Here is a 17,968-nt window from a genome sequence, read left to right as displayed (position 1 = left end):
TAGGTTAACTGGTGACTCTAAATTGACCGTAGGTGTGAATGTGAGTGTGAATGGTTGTCTGTGTCTATGTGTCAGCCCTGTGATGACCTGGCGACTTGTCCAGGGTGTACCCCGCCTTTCGCCCGTAGTCAGCTGGGATAGGCTCCAGCTTGCCTGCGACCCTGTAGAACAGGATAAAGCGGCTACAGATAATGAGATGAGATGAAGTGCAGCCACCTGATTATCTATCATAAGTAGCTTTAAAGGAGAACTGAAGTCATTTTTAAACTTGCTTTAATTCTTAATTAACGTGTTATTCAATTACGGTTTCGGTTTTCGTAACCTTATATCGTGACTCGTATTGGCAACTAATTCCAAGTAAATGTTATACTTGTCGGCCTATTCGGTTTTTAGCCGTGTTGAATTTAGTTCGTTTGGTCCATGGCAGGCGTCGCTTATCCACGTGATCTTCACCAGACTTGTGCAAGACTTCGAAACGTGAAGTGTCAGCCAGGTGTCAGTGCCGCCATTTTGAAAACTGTTTTCCAAATGAAATGTTGCACAAAAACGAGTTTAAATGACGATTACTGCCTACTTTTTTCAAACTTTCCTGATTGCTATCAAAACAAACAAAACTTCCGGCTGGATTACATCAGCATTCGAAAGAGGGCGCGCGCGTCTTTTGACAATGTCGGCAGATGTCGGTCACTTTGATTTCCGCTGTACGTTTTACTTCCGTCCTACGATGTCTCGTACAGGTCTCAACGAATCTCGTTTACGGCCATCGTTTTGACATATGGACTGATATATATTACATAGCATATTTCAAACACTCATAACTTGCGATAGCAGCGACAAAATAGCGATCAAAAATGCATTCCTACTGTATATTTAATAAAATGAGAGAAATAGAATTTTGATGATTAAAAAAAAATGTGCCTTCAGTTCTCTAAAGGATATTCTGGTGGCAGTCTTGTGCTGCCGGGCCATTTTGCTGTCATGGTTTGGGTCTGCTTGTTCCTTGGGGTTGCTACATGACTAATCACTTGTGATTTGTTGTTTTGTGGATGTAGCAGTGTGCCCACTACAGTATTTTTACCTGGAGAGATCCCTGACGAAGCATGCTTGATCCCTTAATCCTGTTTTCTTATGAAAAATTAACACAAGGGCTATCATGCGACTGTCAAGAGCAGCTGGCTGTGGTGGCAGTTTCTGCATTGTTTAATATAGAAACAAAACAAAAAAAAAAGAGATATAAGAGAAAGGAAGGAGGAAAGATTGTTTGAGGAGCGTGGTAGAAATTCACCTGCAAAATGAGAAATCACTACCAACACTTGAATGTGCTCAAGTAAATGTTTTAGTCGATCGGTAATTGCTCACAAGCCCAGGTAGCCACTCTAACCGTACAGTACCACTTGTGCCTTACCTCAGAGTGCTATGAAGGGACTTCTCCCTTTCCATGAGTATATAAAAGTTAACACATGAATAAATCATTCAAAGCACAAGTTACATCATCGGTTACATAATTAACATACAGTGGCATGCAATAGTTTGGACACCCTTGCTGAAAATGTCTGTTACTGTGAATAGTTAAGTGAGCAGAAGATGAACTGATCACCAAAAGGCATAAAGGTAAAGATGACACATTTCTTTAATATTTTCCGCAAGATTACATTTTTTTTTCCATCATTTACAAGTGTAAAATACCAAAAAATGAAAAGGACCCGAAGCAAAAGTTTGGGCACCTGACATGGTCAGTACCTAGTAACACCCCCTTTGGCAAGTATCACAGCTTTTAAACACTTTTTGTAGCCAGCTAATAATCTTTCAGTTCCTACCTGGGGGATTTTCACACATTCGTCCTTGCAAAAGGCTTCCAGTTCTACAAGTTTCTTGGGCTGTCTTGCATGCACTGCTGTTTTGAGATCTATCCACAGATTTTCAATGCTGTTTAGGTCAGGGGACTGTGAGGGCCAGGGCAAAACCTTCAGCTTGGGCCTCTTGAGGTATTCCATTGTAGGGTTTGAGGTGCGTTTTGGATCATCGTCTTATTGTAGGACCCATCCTCTTTTCAACTTCAACTTTTTTACAGATGGTGTGATGTTTGCTTCCAGAGTTTGCTGGTATTTATTCGAATCCATGCTTCCCTCGACCAGTGAAATGTGCCCTGTGCCACTGGCTGCAACACAACCCCAAAGCATGATCGATCCACACCCATGCTTCAGAGTTGGAGAGGTGTTCTTTTCCTGGAATTTGGCACCCTTTTTTCTCCAAACATACCTTTGCACATTGTGGCCAAAAAGTTCTATTTTGATTTCATCAGTCCACAGGACTTGTTTCCAAAATGCATCAGGCTTGCTTAGATGTTCATTTGCAAACCTCAGACGCTGAATTTTGTGGCTAGGACGCAGGAACGGTTTTCTTCTGATGACTCTTCCATGAAGGTCATATTTGTTCAGGTGTCGCTGCATAGTAGAACAGTGCACCACCACTCCAGGGTCTGCTAAATCTTTCTGAAGGTCTTTTACAGTCAAACAGGGGTTTTATTTGCCTTTCTAGCAATCCAACGAGCAGTTCTTTCAGAAAGTTTTCTTCATCTTCCAGACCTCACCTTGATCTCCACTGTTTCTGTTAACTGCCATTTCTTAATAACATTACGATCTGAGGAAACGGCTACCTGAAAACACTTTGCTACATTCTTGTAGCCTTCTCCTGCTTTGTGAGCATCAATTATTTTATTATTCAGAATGCGAGGGAGTTGCTTAGAGGAACCCATGGCTGTTGATTTTAGGGACAAGTTTGAGGAGTCAGAGAATGTAGACAGCTTTGAAATCTGCATCATCTGACCTTTCCTAACGAAGAATTTGAACAAGCCACAGCTCAATAAGCTAATTAAGGTCTGGAACCTTGGTAAAAGTTACCTGAGAACTCAAATGTATTGGGGTGCCCAAACTTTCACATGGTGTTCCTTTTCTTTTTTCACTCTCCAATTGTACAAAACAAAAATAATACACACATCCTGCATAAAACGCTGAAAAGAAATGTCTCGTCTTTACCTTTATGCCTTTTGGCGATCAGTTCATCTTCTGCTCACTTAACTATTCACAGTAACAGACATTTTCAGCAAGGGTGCCCAAACTTTTGCATGCCACTGTAGATCCTCCCATAGCTACTTCTAAACATGGTCAGCTTTCTGTATTACACAAGAAATTCTTCATCATCATGGTCTTCATTTTCTCCCACACACAGCTGGAGAAGAACTGATACCGTGTTGGCCTTGATTCCAGCAACACTCACGGTCACACTGTGTTTATTGTAATACACACCCAGAGAGCTTATTCATTCACTCTTGCAGCTTGTTTCTATTCGAAATTGCAAAGATAAACAGAGAAGCATGACACATGAACAGAAATTCATTGTAATTAATGCTAAAGAAGTTCATTTGAAACTTCTTGCCACAGTAGAACTGTTCTGCAAAGAGAACTGGAGATGTAGTTTCAAGAAACATAGCTATTTTTATACCATGCTTTGCCAGGAATCCTACGTTTTTGTTTTTTTTTTGTCTTTATTTTTGCTGTTCCTAATAAGCAAATAATTTCTTAAGCTAAAATATTATGCTGACCATTGTTTCCTTTTGGACTCTCATTGACTGTTGCTCACAGTATAAGACTCATTACTGAGAAGTCCAAACATGGTTGAAGATATTGGCGCATAAGAGACGGCTTGCAGACTGAGAAGATCACGTCGCTGAATGATTGCACGGTCCTCACAGGAGCGCTCAAGGATGTGTCACTGGGGAGATTCATATAGCCCCAAAATAAATCTGTAACGGGGAAGAGAACAGAGATTTGTTAGCCCCTCAGGCGACCGTTAAAAAGAATATCAAAGTAGGGATCGACCAATATGTTTTTTTTCAGGACCGATACCGAGTATTATGGAATTGGGATGCCGATAACCGATATGTGCAACCGATAAATGTAAACATTATAATTCACATGAAATTAAACATAGCACACACTGACACAGACCTTCATATCCATGAAATGTATGTTTAATTGTAAAATTGAACATGAAATTTTGTGCAGGGAGATGCCAGCAGCATTTGTACAATAAAGTCAAACATTAGTTAGAATAAAATGAGAAATAAAATAATAATAAAAATATTCACCAATAAAAAAATAAATCACTCCCTACTATATTACAGCTCACCATTTTCAGTGGAAAATAAATGAAAATACACTCTGGATTCTTTTACACTAAGAACTAAGTAAGACTTACCAACTTCAAGTAGTTTTTAAATAACAAATCAAGTGTAGGGAGCTGCCTGCAGCATTTTTAAAAAAATAAAATCAAACATAAAGTCGGCTATCACTCCCTATTATGTAACAACTTAACATGTAACCATCTACATTCTAATGCTTTTAATGCCCAAGCCTAATATTCCCAATTTAGGAGGATTATATTGTAGTGAAGGAAGCATTACATGTAGTTTCAGCGAGACTAGTTGGTTGTAGGCTAATTCAAGTGCTTCCTTCCGTAAGCTAAGTTTGCCTGGCTACACAGATGCAAATGGACAATTTTAACGAGTAGTAGATGAAGAATGTAAACATATAATGATGTTGTGCTTTTGCAACTTGTGTGTTTGTGACTTATTGCAGCAAAAGCAGCGTGTCCTTACCTTGAAGTGGGACCTGCTTCTGCCCGAGTGCCCATACGGCCGCCTTGAAACAGTTCACAGCATTTAGCTACGCGTGTTGATTGGCTGTATCCCTTGTGCCGCTTCTGCCCGAGTGCCCGTACGGCCGCCTTGAAACAGTTCACAGCATTTAGCTACACGTGTCGATTGGCTATATCCCATGTGCCAAACAAATCAGATGTTGTGGTGGGCGGGACTGTGTTCTTGAACTCGGAGAGGCGAGTGCAGGAAAGGACGTGCAGTGACGGTCGTGTTAGGAACGAAATGGCTGCAAAAAGGCATGTTATCGGCATATCGGTGGAAATTATGGCCGATACCGATAACCCTAAAAATGCAGAATATTGGCCCGATATATCGGCCAGGCCGATTATCGGTCGACCCCTATATCAAAGTCCTTAGAGGCAAGTCTCACCACATGGCAGCCATCTTGGTAACACCCCAGGCAGTTAGTTCGGGCTAACAAGATCAGGCCCCTATCTAAATGAATGGCAAGAGAGACATGACTGCACTTTAAATGGTCACCAGGACATAAAAATTACATGTATGGAATCACCGGTCAAATCAGGTGACTCTTCCCCACAGTAAAGTTTAAAAAGCCCCCCCCCCACAGGTTATACTTCTACTATGCATGCGCAAGGTTGCTATACTTCTATTATGTATGCACAACTGTGCGCTTGCATCAGTGCAGCAACATGATTGGCTTAATCTGTTTTCCCGTTCAACAGATGATTGGCATTTTGGGGGGAGGTGCGGGATATGTCTGTACAACCGCCATCTTCGGCCAGTATTGTAGTCGAGTCACTAAACCTCCAGTCCAAGTCCAGTTAAAAAAAATTTCGAGCCGAGTCAAGTCCGAGAACAAGACTCCAACCGCACCATTTGACGGTGGCTGTTTTAGCGCCATTAACATTAGTTTGTTCCTGAACATTACGCATGAACAGAACGTGCTTCTCTTTCTCAGGGATTGTGAAGTATTCTGTCAGAGATGGTTGGGAGATGGATGTAAGTGCAGAAGGTGTGTTTATTAATACAAGTGAAGACGGTAAACAATCCAGAACGGCAGGCAAAATCATAAAACGGTGAAACGGGCAATAGGTCGAGCGAGGCACAAACAGGCTATCGTAGACTCGGCAGAAGCAAAGACGAAAAACAGGAAATCAGGAAACCAAATAAGGCTTGGTAATGTGTCAGCAATGCAACTCAATACTTTGCAAAGTAAGTGTGTTTTCACAGTTTTTATATAGGCACAATGATTGTGCCTTAATCCTGTGCAGGTGCGAGTTGTTTACGGTGCATGCGAGAGTCCGCTTGGCACGCACACTGTCCGGAGCACGTCCAAGAGTCTATCTGAGGCACATGCCAAGGCGTGCAAGTGTGACACTTTTGCACGAAATTACTACAAAAATTAACGTAGATATAAATATCTTGTGCCAAATTTTTATGGCATGTTGTTGCAAAAAATAAAGAAAAAATCCGAGTCCTCGTCTCCAATTTATAAGTCCTAATGCATGAGTCTGAGTCATTAGTGCTCAAGTCCAAGTCGAGTTACGAGTCCTTAAAATTAGGGCACGAGTCGGACTCGAGTACTACAAGCCTTTCTTCGGCATTGTGGACTGTTCCCATCGATTTCTATACAGGGTTCTTTGTGGTTTGTCTTCTCGGGTATCACGTCTTTGATATGATCATGCTGTTTGACCTTCTCTTCTCCCAAACACACATCATCTAACAGAAAATGTTGGGTCAGCATGCTCCCATTAGCAGCTCATCCGGCTGAAAGGCGATGAGCTTATACCATCGTGTGTCGTCCGTCCAATGTCGTCCATGTTTCACGAAAATCGCATCTTCTCTCTCAATTCTTCACCGATTTTTATTCTTTTTGGCAGGAAGGTAGGTCTGCCTGGGGTGCATGTAGCTTCTACTCAAATTTGCATAATTGCTATTAATAATAAAGATATGGAGTAACTAAGCCCTAACGAGCAGTTTCCACACAAATCGCTTCTTCTCCCTCAATTCTTGACCGATTTTGATTGATTCTGGAATGAAAGTAGGGGTACCTAGGGCGCATATAACTTCTACCCAGATTTGATTTCTCATGGGGCCGGAGTGAGCTACGCTGTCACTGATGGTCTCGTTGTGTTTCCGACTAGCAGACAGCAACACTAGTGCAATCGTCCCTGCTCTGCCTCGTCTAACATGGATACATAAGGATATGAGATGCTTATAAACCGCATATACATGTGACCCCTTCATTCATTGTCACAAATCCAGTCCTGATCGATACAGCCCAGAATAGCTTATGATGTTATTTCCAAATGGAACAAATGTCACATAATGGAAGAAAATGCGTTTGGATTCCTGTTGTCTTTTAAGGCAGTATCTCCAGGCTCTTTAAAGTAATTTAACTAAATGTAAAGTCCTTATATGATGACATGTCACTCAGTTGCAGCAGTGTTCTTGCTCTTACATTTATTATATGAATTATTTATACGTAAGCTTCATATTCCATATGTGTTTCATGGAGCAGATCAGTCAGACAGAAGGCTACAGTAATTTTATTATTACATTTAGGATGGATGGATGAGTCTGAAATTGAATTGGTTAACACAAACGAGAAAGAAGGATTGCTTTGTCATTAGTAAGGGGTAGAGCTCGTTAGTCATCACCCCAATTACGCTGTCTCTGGAATGAGCTTTAGCTCAACTAAAATAAATGGAAATATTACATTTCATTAATTGTCTTCAGATTCAGCATCATTATTCATTACATTACATAATCGCAAATTGTGTAATTTTTTTTAAGGCTTTATGGAACTATAGAGTCTTGAAACTTTAGCCATTTTCTCAGTGTGGCTGCCATTCTTTCCTTCTTCTCTACCCCACTTCCTTTTTTTTTTTTTTTGTGCACAGGTCACAGGAAGTGTTCCGGCAGGCCATGCGCTCGCCTGCTGTACGTTTAGAGGTTCTCCCCATGGCCAATAAAGAGCGTTTTGAGAAGAACCTCATTGGCCACCTTTTCAGCGCTGACAGCCATGATGGTACTCCCCGGCCCAAAGAGCCTCCTCCTCTGAAGGTGAAGCCCATGGTGAGACCTGCGGAGTCCTCCTCCGGCAGACAAGCCGGACCTCAGGAGAGCAGCAGCACCAATGTGGAGAGCCGTTCTCTTGGTTCCCCTCTTCCCATCGGTCTTTACCCAAGGGGCAAGAGCAGCAGCCCGCTACTCAAAAAGAGCCACACCATCTCACCTCTGGTTGGGTTCTCCTCCAAGAAGGGAGGCAAGAGACTCAAAATTGATCTGAAGAAAGGTATGTAGGTGTGGTGAGATATGATGGTCCAAGAGAATGTGGAGAAAATTAATGTGTTTTTGCCGATGTAGCGTTTAGTCCTGCCTGGTGTGGTTACCTACTCAGTGAGGTGCCTTTAGACAGGTGTGAACACAGCAAGAGCATTTAGTTGTGGACCTAAACAACCCTTCTGTGACAACTCGAGGGAGAGACAGGGAAGTCAGTGTTGTAGTCGAGTCACTAAACCTCGAGTCCAAGTCCAGTCTCGAGTCCCCAGTGTTCAAGTCCGAGTCATTAAAGAAAATTTCGAGTCCACGATTGATCCGAGTCGAGTCCGAGAACAAGACTCCAATGGCGCCATTAGACGGTGGCTGCTGCTGTCTTTATGTGAAACCGTCTCTGCTGCTGTGTTGGACTAACGTTACTGCTCGACTGCCCCGTTTTAGTTAATAGGCTACAGATAAAAAGCTTGTTCATCGCTCAGCAAGCCCCGCCCATTATCAACAGGGCAAATAACATGAGAGGGGGTTAACACTCGCTAGTTTGTCGGTCAGCAAGCAAGCCCCCGCTATCAGCAGAGCAATGAACATAGCGTGTCACTTCCTTCTCTGGGTGGAGTCTTGCCAAATGACGATTGAAGTTCGAGGTTGTCGCCGTCGTTTCCTCGATAGTTCTTCTACATATCGAACACATAGCAGTGCTTTTTTTCCCCACTGCTATGTGAGAAGTCTGTATAAGCAAAACGGACAATCCTAGCGACGTTCTCTCCAGGCCTTTTAGCGCCATTAACGTTAGTTTGTTCCTGAACATGACGTATGAACAGGTGAATGTGCATTCTCTTGTGCAAAATTAGTATAAAAATTAATGTAGATATAAATATCTTGTGCCAAATTATTACGGCATGTTAGAAAAAAAAAAAAAGAAAAAATCCGAGTCCTCATCTCAAATCAAATCAAATCAAATCAAGTTTATTTGTACAGCGCTTTTAACAATAAACATTGTCGCAAAGCAGCTTTACAGAATTTGAACGACTTAAAACATGAGCTAATTTTATCCCTAATCTATCCCCAATGAGCAAGCCTGTGGCGACGGTGGCAAGGAAAAACTCCCTCAGACGACATGAGGAAGAAACCTTGAGAGGAACCAGACTCAAAAGGGAACCCATCCTCATTTGGGCAACAACAGACAGCCTGACTATAATATTAACAGTTTTAACAGGTATAACCCTCAACTGTCCTCATGGGGCCGTCCTTCACAGGAGTGGGGCGATAAAACTCCGACCAGACACAGGGCACCAGGATGGATCAAGCAGGTCCGAGGGGCAGAAGAGGCCAGCATCTCAATCCCAGGACCAACATGCAACCCAGAGGGACAGATGGGGGGGGAGAGAAAGAAAACACGTTGTTAGGTATGCCCTAAAAATGACAAGTATTAAATCTGTGTGGTAGGCTCGCAGAGACGAGAGTCTTTACAATCTCCAATTTACGAGTCCGAATGCAGTTAATGCACGAGTCCGAGTTATCAGTGCTGAAGTCCAAGTCAAGTCATGAGTCCTTAAAATCAGGGCAGGAGTTGGACTCGAGGACTACAAGCCTGAGGGAGGCGGGATTATTTTGCCACCAAGTGAAGTGATTTGCTGTTGAAAAACGCTGTTTCTACTTGAATGTAAGAAGGGAACCAAACACGCTATAATTCATGGAAGGAATAAAACATGATGACGCATGTTATTGAAGGAAAATAATCCACATCTGGGCCTGATATGAAGTTGAGTTACTGTTTCCATGCAGAAGTGGATTGCTTTCTTAAAACGGCACGTCCTGAAGCACTTTATTCCCCTTATACGCCACAGCAATTTGCCAGTTATTACAATTTTTCATTTATTAAAAATGATGCATCATACTTTTTTGTCCATTTATTGTTCCTTTTATTGCTGTGAAGCACGTTAGTTCATGTTCATCACTTGCGTTATACGGTCGGTAGCAGCTATAAGCTGCCATCCACTCAACATTTTTCTCTCTGTTGCAGTAAATAAGATTTAAAACTAAGGCCCTGTCCACACGGCAACGGATTCAGGTGAATCTGATAAAATTGCTTATCGTTTCGGCCTGGCGTCCACACGGCACCGGCGTTTTGGTGCCCCAAAACGAAATCTTTTGAGAACGGGTTCCAGTAGTGGAGCAGGTTAAGGCAGATTTTGCTCCAAATCGTGCACTTTGTGATATAAGCATGAAACTTGGCACGATTGTTGCTGATAGGTCACTTTTTCAGAAAAAAAGTGCTAGCCACGAAAAAAATTCAATATGGCAGCCATTTTTTCAAGATGGCCGCCAGACGTGTCCCTGTTTTGTGGTTTTGCTAAAAAAACACAGTGCAAATTATGATATGAACATGAAATTTGGCAATAATGTTCTGTGTAGGTCATGTTATCAGCTAAAAGTGCTAGCCCCCCAAAAAATTCAATATGGCGGCCATTTTTTCAAGATGGTCGCCGAAAAATCCCCCGTTAGTGGTCTTGCTCTGGTGTCAAAGTACAAAAGATGAATTCAATGAAACATTTTGGATTTATTGCCATTATAATACTGAATTACATGCAGAAAAACAGAATGATTGCACAATTAGCCAATCTGGCATGATGAAAAGCCTATTTTTCACAGTGGATAATCTTGTGAAACCCTTACATTCCAATGCTTTTTTGGGAAAATTCCCATATCTTTCCTAAGCTCCAAGAGTTGTTTCTTGCTGATTGATCCTTCCATCAAATAGTCCCAAATGAATTGGTCACATGATTTTCCAGCATGCTCATAGGCCTTTCAGAGAAAAACAAGTGAACGAAAATAGTGCTAATGCTCAACAGTGAAAAATAACTTGGTCAAATCTATGACATCGACAAAAATATCCATTGCTGAGATCTGTCTTTTATCCCTGAACTGCTACCCCCCCTCCCCCAGCACCCAATTACACAGTTTTAGGTAGACAATGCCCCCTACCATAAAAATGGTTTGCCAGCTCTGATTTATGAATGGATATGTACCACTGTCCAAAGTGAAGTTTGGTAGACCATTTGAATTTGGATTACTTTGCCATCGCCAGCATAGCTAGGCCCAAAGTTCAGTCAGTGTCTGTCACCAGTGTGCACTGGTAGTGAGCGACATACACTCTCTTCTTACGCCCTATGAACTGCCAGAAGATGTGCCATTACTCGGCGTCCTCATAGTCCTGTTCCAGTAGGTGCCATTACTCGTCCTCCTCATCCCCTTCCAATTAGTGCCATTACTCAATTTCTTCTGCCAAGAGCAACTGGTTTTGAGGCGCCAGATACCTGCCTTTCGCACCACTTCTATCTGCAAAATCACCCCTGCCGGCTCTGGAAGGCTAGGGTGGACACTTGACTGCCAGAGGCTGTGTGGTTCGCAAGCCATTTGGGATATTTTGTAAGCAATGAGAGCTTACTGCCATCCCGGCAATAGCAGTCCATTTTAGGGGCACACATGAGCACAACCACACAACGGGGATGTGCGTCTGGCAGCCATCTTGAAAAATGGCTGCCATATTGAATGTTTTGGTCTGTTAACACTTTCAACTGAAAACATGACCTACACAGAACATTATTCCCAAATTTCAGGTTCATATGACAATATGCACTGTGGCTTTTTAACAAAGCCACAAAATGGGTGCGCGTCTGGCGGCCATCTTGAAAAATGGCCGCCATATTGAATTTTCTGGAGGGCTAGCACTTTGAACTAATAACATGACCTACACAGAACATTATTGCCAAATTTCATGTTTATATAACAATTTGCTCTGTGTTTTCTTAACAAAAACATGAAACGAGGATGCGTCTGGCGGCCATCTTGAAAAATGGCCGCCATATTGAATTTTTTTCGTGGCTAGCACTTTTTTTCTGAAAAAGTGACCTATAAGCAACAATCATGCCAAATTTCATGCTTATATCACAAAGTGCACGATGGTTTGCTTAACCTGCTCTACTAAGAGTGAAAAAATCTGGCAACGGCGCCGTTGCGAAGTCGTCTGGATGAGGAGAACGGATTTGTTTACGATGACGTCACAACCACATGACTGTCAGTGCTTCACGCCGGGTAGAAGTGTAACGAACTCGATGCGAGTTGTCAACAAATCCTATAACTTGGTTCATGAAACGCGCTTACAAAATATTTTCACTGTGAATATTTATTGTGTAATGGTGCAAAGTGAGAGAGAGAGAGTGAGAGAATAGCCCTTAGGGCAGAGTCTTTAGTCCAAACACTGCGGAAGCAGTACCAAACCACGCACCGCCCGTGCACTTTCCAAAAACAAAAACAATCCCGCCAGCAAAAATAGGGAAAAAAAGGAGCGATCTCACCTCTTCAGATGTTGGTTTAAGTCCGACAATACATTCCTCAAAAAGGGCGTAGAAGAACAAAGTAATCCATCAACGTGTAGCATTCAATTTATTCCGGACCATTAAAGAATTCTGGAGGATATCAGAATGTTGGTGTACCGGCTTCCATCTACCCCCGTTCATTCCTCTTTCCGTGTCTTTCGTTTTACGCTACTGATTAATAATCAAAACTTTATGTTGCTGATGCTACAGAAGAAGGGGTTTATGCGCATGCGTCTACTTCTTCTATTGTTCTGGTGTCTCCGATGGGACCGTCTTACAGCGCACGTAGAGGTGTGGCATGTGTATTGCATCGTTTTCAGCAAGCGTTGCGTTGCCATATGTACCTGAAATTTTACTGATCCGTTGCCCATGTGGACGCGATATTTAAAAAAAAAAAATCTCATTTCCGTTGTCGTGTGGATGTAGCCTGAGACTTGAGCTGCATTATTTTCAGTCTTATTATGTTAATGAAAAACCATCAAGCACAATATCCTACTGCCTGACAACTTGACGTCACTTTTACAAATTGCGGACACTGAAGACGCCTTCCGTAAAGGTTAAATAAAACATATCCTAACAGAAAACTTCACCATATCAGAGACTTTTTTTTTCTTTGTTAAATAAAAACACTGAGTTTATTATTCGGATGAAATATGAAATTGTGTGGAGCATCACCAGACAAGTCCCTGCGAATGAATCGTTACCATAGAAACGCTAACACATTAGGACGAGAGCATTAATATAAACCTGTCATTTGCCTTGCAGCTTGCAGTACTATCAGAGCTGTGGTTATAGATACAGTGCCCTCCACAATTATTGGCACCGTTTGTAAAGATTAGTAATAAGGTTTAGAAAAAATCCACCTTTTGGTGAAGTCGCTTCATCTCGCACTGAAAAAATGAGAACCTTTAATTAAAATAAATTTATTCGGAGAAAAACAAATCCCTCATCAGTAAATAATTATTTTCAACGTGCACCACTATTATTGGCACCCCTGCAGTTAACACTTTGTACAACCTCCTTTTGTCAGTAAAACAGCACCGAGTCTTCTCTTATAACGTTCTATAAGGTTGGAGATAGAGAGCAGGACATCTGAGAGCATTCCTCTTTACACAATCCCTCCAGATCATCCAGGGTCCTCGACCTTCTCTTGTGCTCTCCTCTCTTCAGCTCAACCCACAGGTTTTCAATGGAGTTCAGGTCAAAGGACTGAGATGGCCATAGCAGAAGCTTGATTCTGTGATGAGTGAACTATTTCTGTGTTGATTTGGACACGTGCTTAGGGTCATCGTCCTGCTGGAAGATCCAATCACGACCCAGTTTTAGTTTCCTGGCAGAGGCAGCCAGATTTTGATTTCAGATGTACCCTAACAAGGTTTCCAGGCTTTTGGAGGAAAAACAGCCCCAAAACATCACAGAACTTCCACCATATTTTACAGTTTGGATCGGGTTCTTTTCCTTAGAGCCATTAGGGTGCATCAGTTGCCCCCTAAAAATGAAAAGTTCCTCCGATCGTGATGCATTTTTGTTTTTATGTTCCTTTTGGTAAGAAAACACACTGGGTGAAATATCTTGACAAAATTCAAAAGTTTAATGGTGGCACCAGGAGCTCAGAGTTATGGAAAAAGCTGCTATTTTATGACTTTTATGACAAAATTTCGATCACTTTATCCTGTTCTACAGGGTCGCAGGCAAGCTGGAGCCTATCCCAGCTGACTACGGGTGAAAGGCGGGGTACACCCTGGACAAGTCGCCAGGTCATCACAGGGCCGACACATAGACACAGACAACCATTCACACTCACATTCACACCTACGGTCAATTTAGAGTCACCGGTTAACCTAACCTGCATGTCTTTGGACTGTGGGGGAAACCGGAGCACCCGGAGGAAACCCACGCGGACACGGCGAGAACATGCAAACTCCGCACAGAAAGGCCCTCGCCGGCCACGGGGCTCGAACCCGGACCTTCTTGCTGTGAGGCGACAGCGCTAACCACTACACCACCATGCCGCCCCTCCAATCAACTCAAAAATGTATAATTTAAATGGGAAACATGCTTCAGTTACAATTGTGTTGACTATCATTTCCAGGGGTGCCAATAATAGTGGCACATGTATGTTTTTTTTTTTTTTAAATCATTTCTTGATGAGGGATTCGTTTTTCTCTGAACAAACGTATTTCAATTAAAGGTTGGATTTTTCTCGTTTTTTCAGTGTGAGATGAAGCAACTTCAACAGGTGCATTTTTTTTTCTCTCTCAAGGAGGCCAATAATTGTGGAGGACGCTGTAATTAATCAACACTTGCTGACCAATCACATAAAATCAGGATTTAGTTCTTACAGATAGAGATTGTTGCCAGCGTAAGCCGTAACTCTTCCCACACCCGTCTCAGCAGGTGTTTTTTAGTTGTTTATTTCGAATAAATGTGTGCAGCAGGAAATAGAAGCGAGGGGAAATTGATTCCTTCTGAATACTTTCTTCCTGTCCCTCTTTCTTTCCTTCCTTCCTTCCTTTGTCCTGTGCATCTGTGCAAGCGTGCAGCTGAATGGATGAAGCCATAATTTCAGCCTGCAAAGTCTATTAAGTTCTTATTGATCCTGCCATTACTGATGATCTGAATTCATTGCAACAACAGAAAACTGCTGACTGTAAAGGGATTGTGCTAAATGACCAACATAAAACACCAGCACAACACTTCCTGTGGTCCACTTGCCGGCGTGCTGAGGGTTTTTTTTTTCCGTGCCAGAACATACGAGGCCGTGTTAAAGATCATTTGTTGCCTCACCCTTGCTCCGTCCATCACTGCTCCTTTCCGCTTTCCTCTAGCTGGGACGTCGGCACGGTTGTATCCTCTGTAAAAGACGTGGCTCATGTCACCCAGCAGGCGATAGGCTGTTCGCTAATCTACCCATCAGTCATCCTGACAGCACAGAGACCCTGATAAGAGGCGCTGCAGCAGAGGTCACAGCACTGCAGGCACACTCACACCTTTAATACCTCTTTTCTCAGCTATGCTGTCAGACCAAACCGGCATTCATCCCTTCCACCATTCGATCATGCTCACCGAGCAAGCCTCGCATCGTATTCCCTGAGCTAAATGTTATAAATAACAGCGAAAGAATATGTAAATGTTAAACAGTGAAACATGCAATTGCTTATAAAACAGTTTGTGTGGTTAATTATCCGTCCTTTGCTCTCGTGACGTGATTTAGTGAGTGCATTAGTACATCTGCTTCACACGTTTGCAAAAAAAAAAAATCCAAAATCTCCACTGCTAAACATGTCATGGATCATAATTCGCAACAGGGATCACACCCAGCCCCTCGCCTCAGGTCTTTATGATGGATGAATTCAAACGTGAAATTAAACTGTAGTCCGGCACTGATGATGCACCGAAGCAGCAGTTTGCAGCTCTGCATTTTCTCACACACACACACACACGGTCGTCTTCGTACGAGTTTCAAACTGTATGCAGTCAGTCACCATCCGTTTTAAAAAAAATAATTTTTCCTGAATCCCTTTATCTGTTGAATTGAATTGTTAGCAATAACTACATTTTCCATCTGCACTTTCGCTGGGTTTGTGATCAATACCGGGCAAGGCTGATTGATTGATCATCGGGCTTTCAGAATAATTGTGCACTTGCACGGTTTTAAGAGTCAATAAAATAGACCCGCTTCTTCCCAGCTTTGTGTGGATCTCGATTTAGTGTACAACTTTCAAAAATCAAATACGCCTCAGCAACAAAATTCCTTCCTCTTGTCTTCTCAACTGCTGTGTGTGTGGGCAGGTCCAGAGGGTTTGGGCTTCACCGTGGTAACCAGAGACTCGTCAGTGTATGGGCCCGGTCCCATCCTCGTCAAAAACATCCTCCCTCGAGGAGCCGCTGTTAAGGATGGCCGATTGCAGTCTGGAGACAGAATCTTAGAGGTGAAACCTCTTTACTTTTCAGCCGCCGCTGAAGTTTTTACTGTGATGCACATAACATAACGACACTTCAATTCATAACAAATAGTATTTATCAGTATTCCCTTAATGAAAGTGCGAGGTAGGAAGCATGACTGGTTTAAAATATTGCTTTAATTATAATTATCTCTGTGCGTGTCAGGTGAATGGTGTGGATATCACGGGCCGGACCCAGGAGGAGCTGGTGGCCATGTTGCGCAGCACGAAGCAGGGAGACGGTGTGTGTCTGGTGGTGGCGAGGCACGAGGAGTTATTCCTGCCCCGAGAGCTGGTAAGACACGTCTGACTCTGCTCTGTTAGACAGTCTTAACCTTCTTTCTACTTTTTTTTTTCTTCTAATAAACCATTTCCTTTAAAGCTTTCCATTTCTCTGGTCTTTTTCTTCAAGAAAATGGACACACCGTCACTGTACATACCTCCATTTTCACATCAAGACTTTCTGCTTTCGTTTTACGTCACTGTCTTTGAGGCCAAGTTTACATTAGACCGTATTTGTCTCGTTTTCTTCACGGATGCACTGTCCGTTTACATTAAAACGCCTGGAAACGCCGGGAAACGGGAATCCGCCAGGGTCCACGTATTCAATCCAGATCGTGTCAGCTCCGGTGCTGTGTAAACATTGAGAATACGCGGATACGCTGTGCTGAGCTCTAGCTGGCGTCGTCGTTGGACAACGTCACTGTGACATCCACCTTCCTGATTCGCTGGCGTTGGTCATGTGACGCGACTGCTGAAAAACGGCGCGGACTTCCGCCTTGTATCACCTTTCATTAAAGAGTATGAAAATACTGCAAATACTGATGCAAATACTGCCCATTGTGTAGTTATGATTGTCTTTAGGCTTGCCATCCTTCCACTTGCAAGTGGTAAGTGATATGCGCTGGGATCACACACAGCGGCTCAGTCCCGAATTACTGCTTGTGCACTTCACTCGCGCTCTGTGAGCTGCGCAGGGCCGGAGTGCGCACCCTCCAGAGGGCACTCGCTGTTCAGGGCGGAGTGATTTGGAGCGCAGGATGCCTGCGGAGCCGAGCGTATCCGTGTATTGGCGTTGCTGTGTGCACGCGAATCGTGTATTGGTGTTGCTGTGTGCACACTAATCGTTTTAAAAACGTTAATCTGATGATCCGCTGATACGGTCTAATGTAAACCCCACCTGAGTCATAACCTTGCAACAGTTACAGTATGTCCACTTAAAGTGCATATCATGGGTAAATTCCGGAGCGAGATCAATGTAATTCTATTTTATATTAAACTTGGGTTAAATATCTGTCACATTTTGTGCAATTTTTTTTTACCTTGCGCAATACCAGAAAAATTCAGTTGAAATCAAGCCATTTGAGGTGAATTGGTCCGTCTCTGAAAAAACTTGCCATTTGGATTTCCCGGCAAACATTGATTTTCAGGACGCCTCCTTCTGAATCCTACGTCAGCGCTGGTTTGTTTATGAGAAAACGACCTGGTGGTTTTTCTGCAAATTTCTTCAACCTTATGACGTAATTATTAAAATGGTTAACAGATGTATCGTAGGAGGGTGTAGCAACATTACATTCGTCATCCAAAGGTGAAGTAACATTGCGGTCAGGTGACGATTCCATATTTCAGTGCAAAATCGCTCGCTGCTAAACTTGGTCTACACAGGCTGTGCACTGAAACCGTGCAAG

At 42.8% G+C, this 17,968-nt stretch overlaps 1 protein-coding gene across 6 annotated transcripts in view; it reads left to right on the top strand.

The window, feature by feature from the left end:
* Nucleotides 1-17,968, top strand: part of pard3bb (par-3 family cell polarity regulator beta b) — a 920,021-nt gene that overhangs the window by 450,620 nt on the left and 451,433 nt on the right. For all 6 annotated transcript variants that reach the window (XM_060930186.1, XM_060930187.1, XM_060930184.1 and 3 more), the window contains 3 exons: nt 7,582-7,976; nt 16,129-16,268; nt 16,447-16,575. In XM_060930186.1, coding sequence (XP_060786169.1) covers nt 7,582-7,976; nt 16,129-16,268; nt 16,447-16,575 — 664 coding nt within the window. The remainder of the gene's footprint in view (nt 1-7,581; nt 7,977-16,128; nt 16,269-16,446; nt 16,576-17,968) is intronic.

The sequence above is a fragment of the Neoarius graeffei genome, chromosome 9 (genome assembly GCF_027579695.1).
Source record: "Neoarius graeffei isolate fNeoGra1 chromosome 9, fNeoGra1.pri, whole genome shotgun sequence".
NCBI lineage: Eukaryota > Metazoa > Chordata > Actinopteri > Siluriformes > Ariidae > Neoarius > Neoarius graeffei.
Note: the sequence above shows the minus strand (reverse complement) of the source record. Positions and strands in the feature narration are given on the sequence as shown.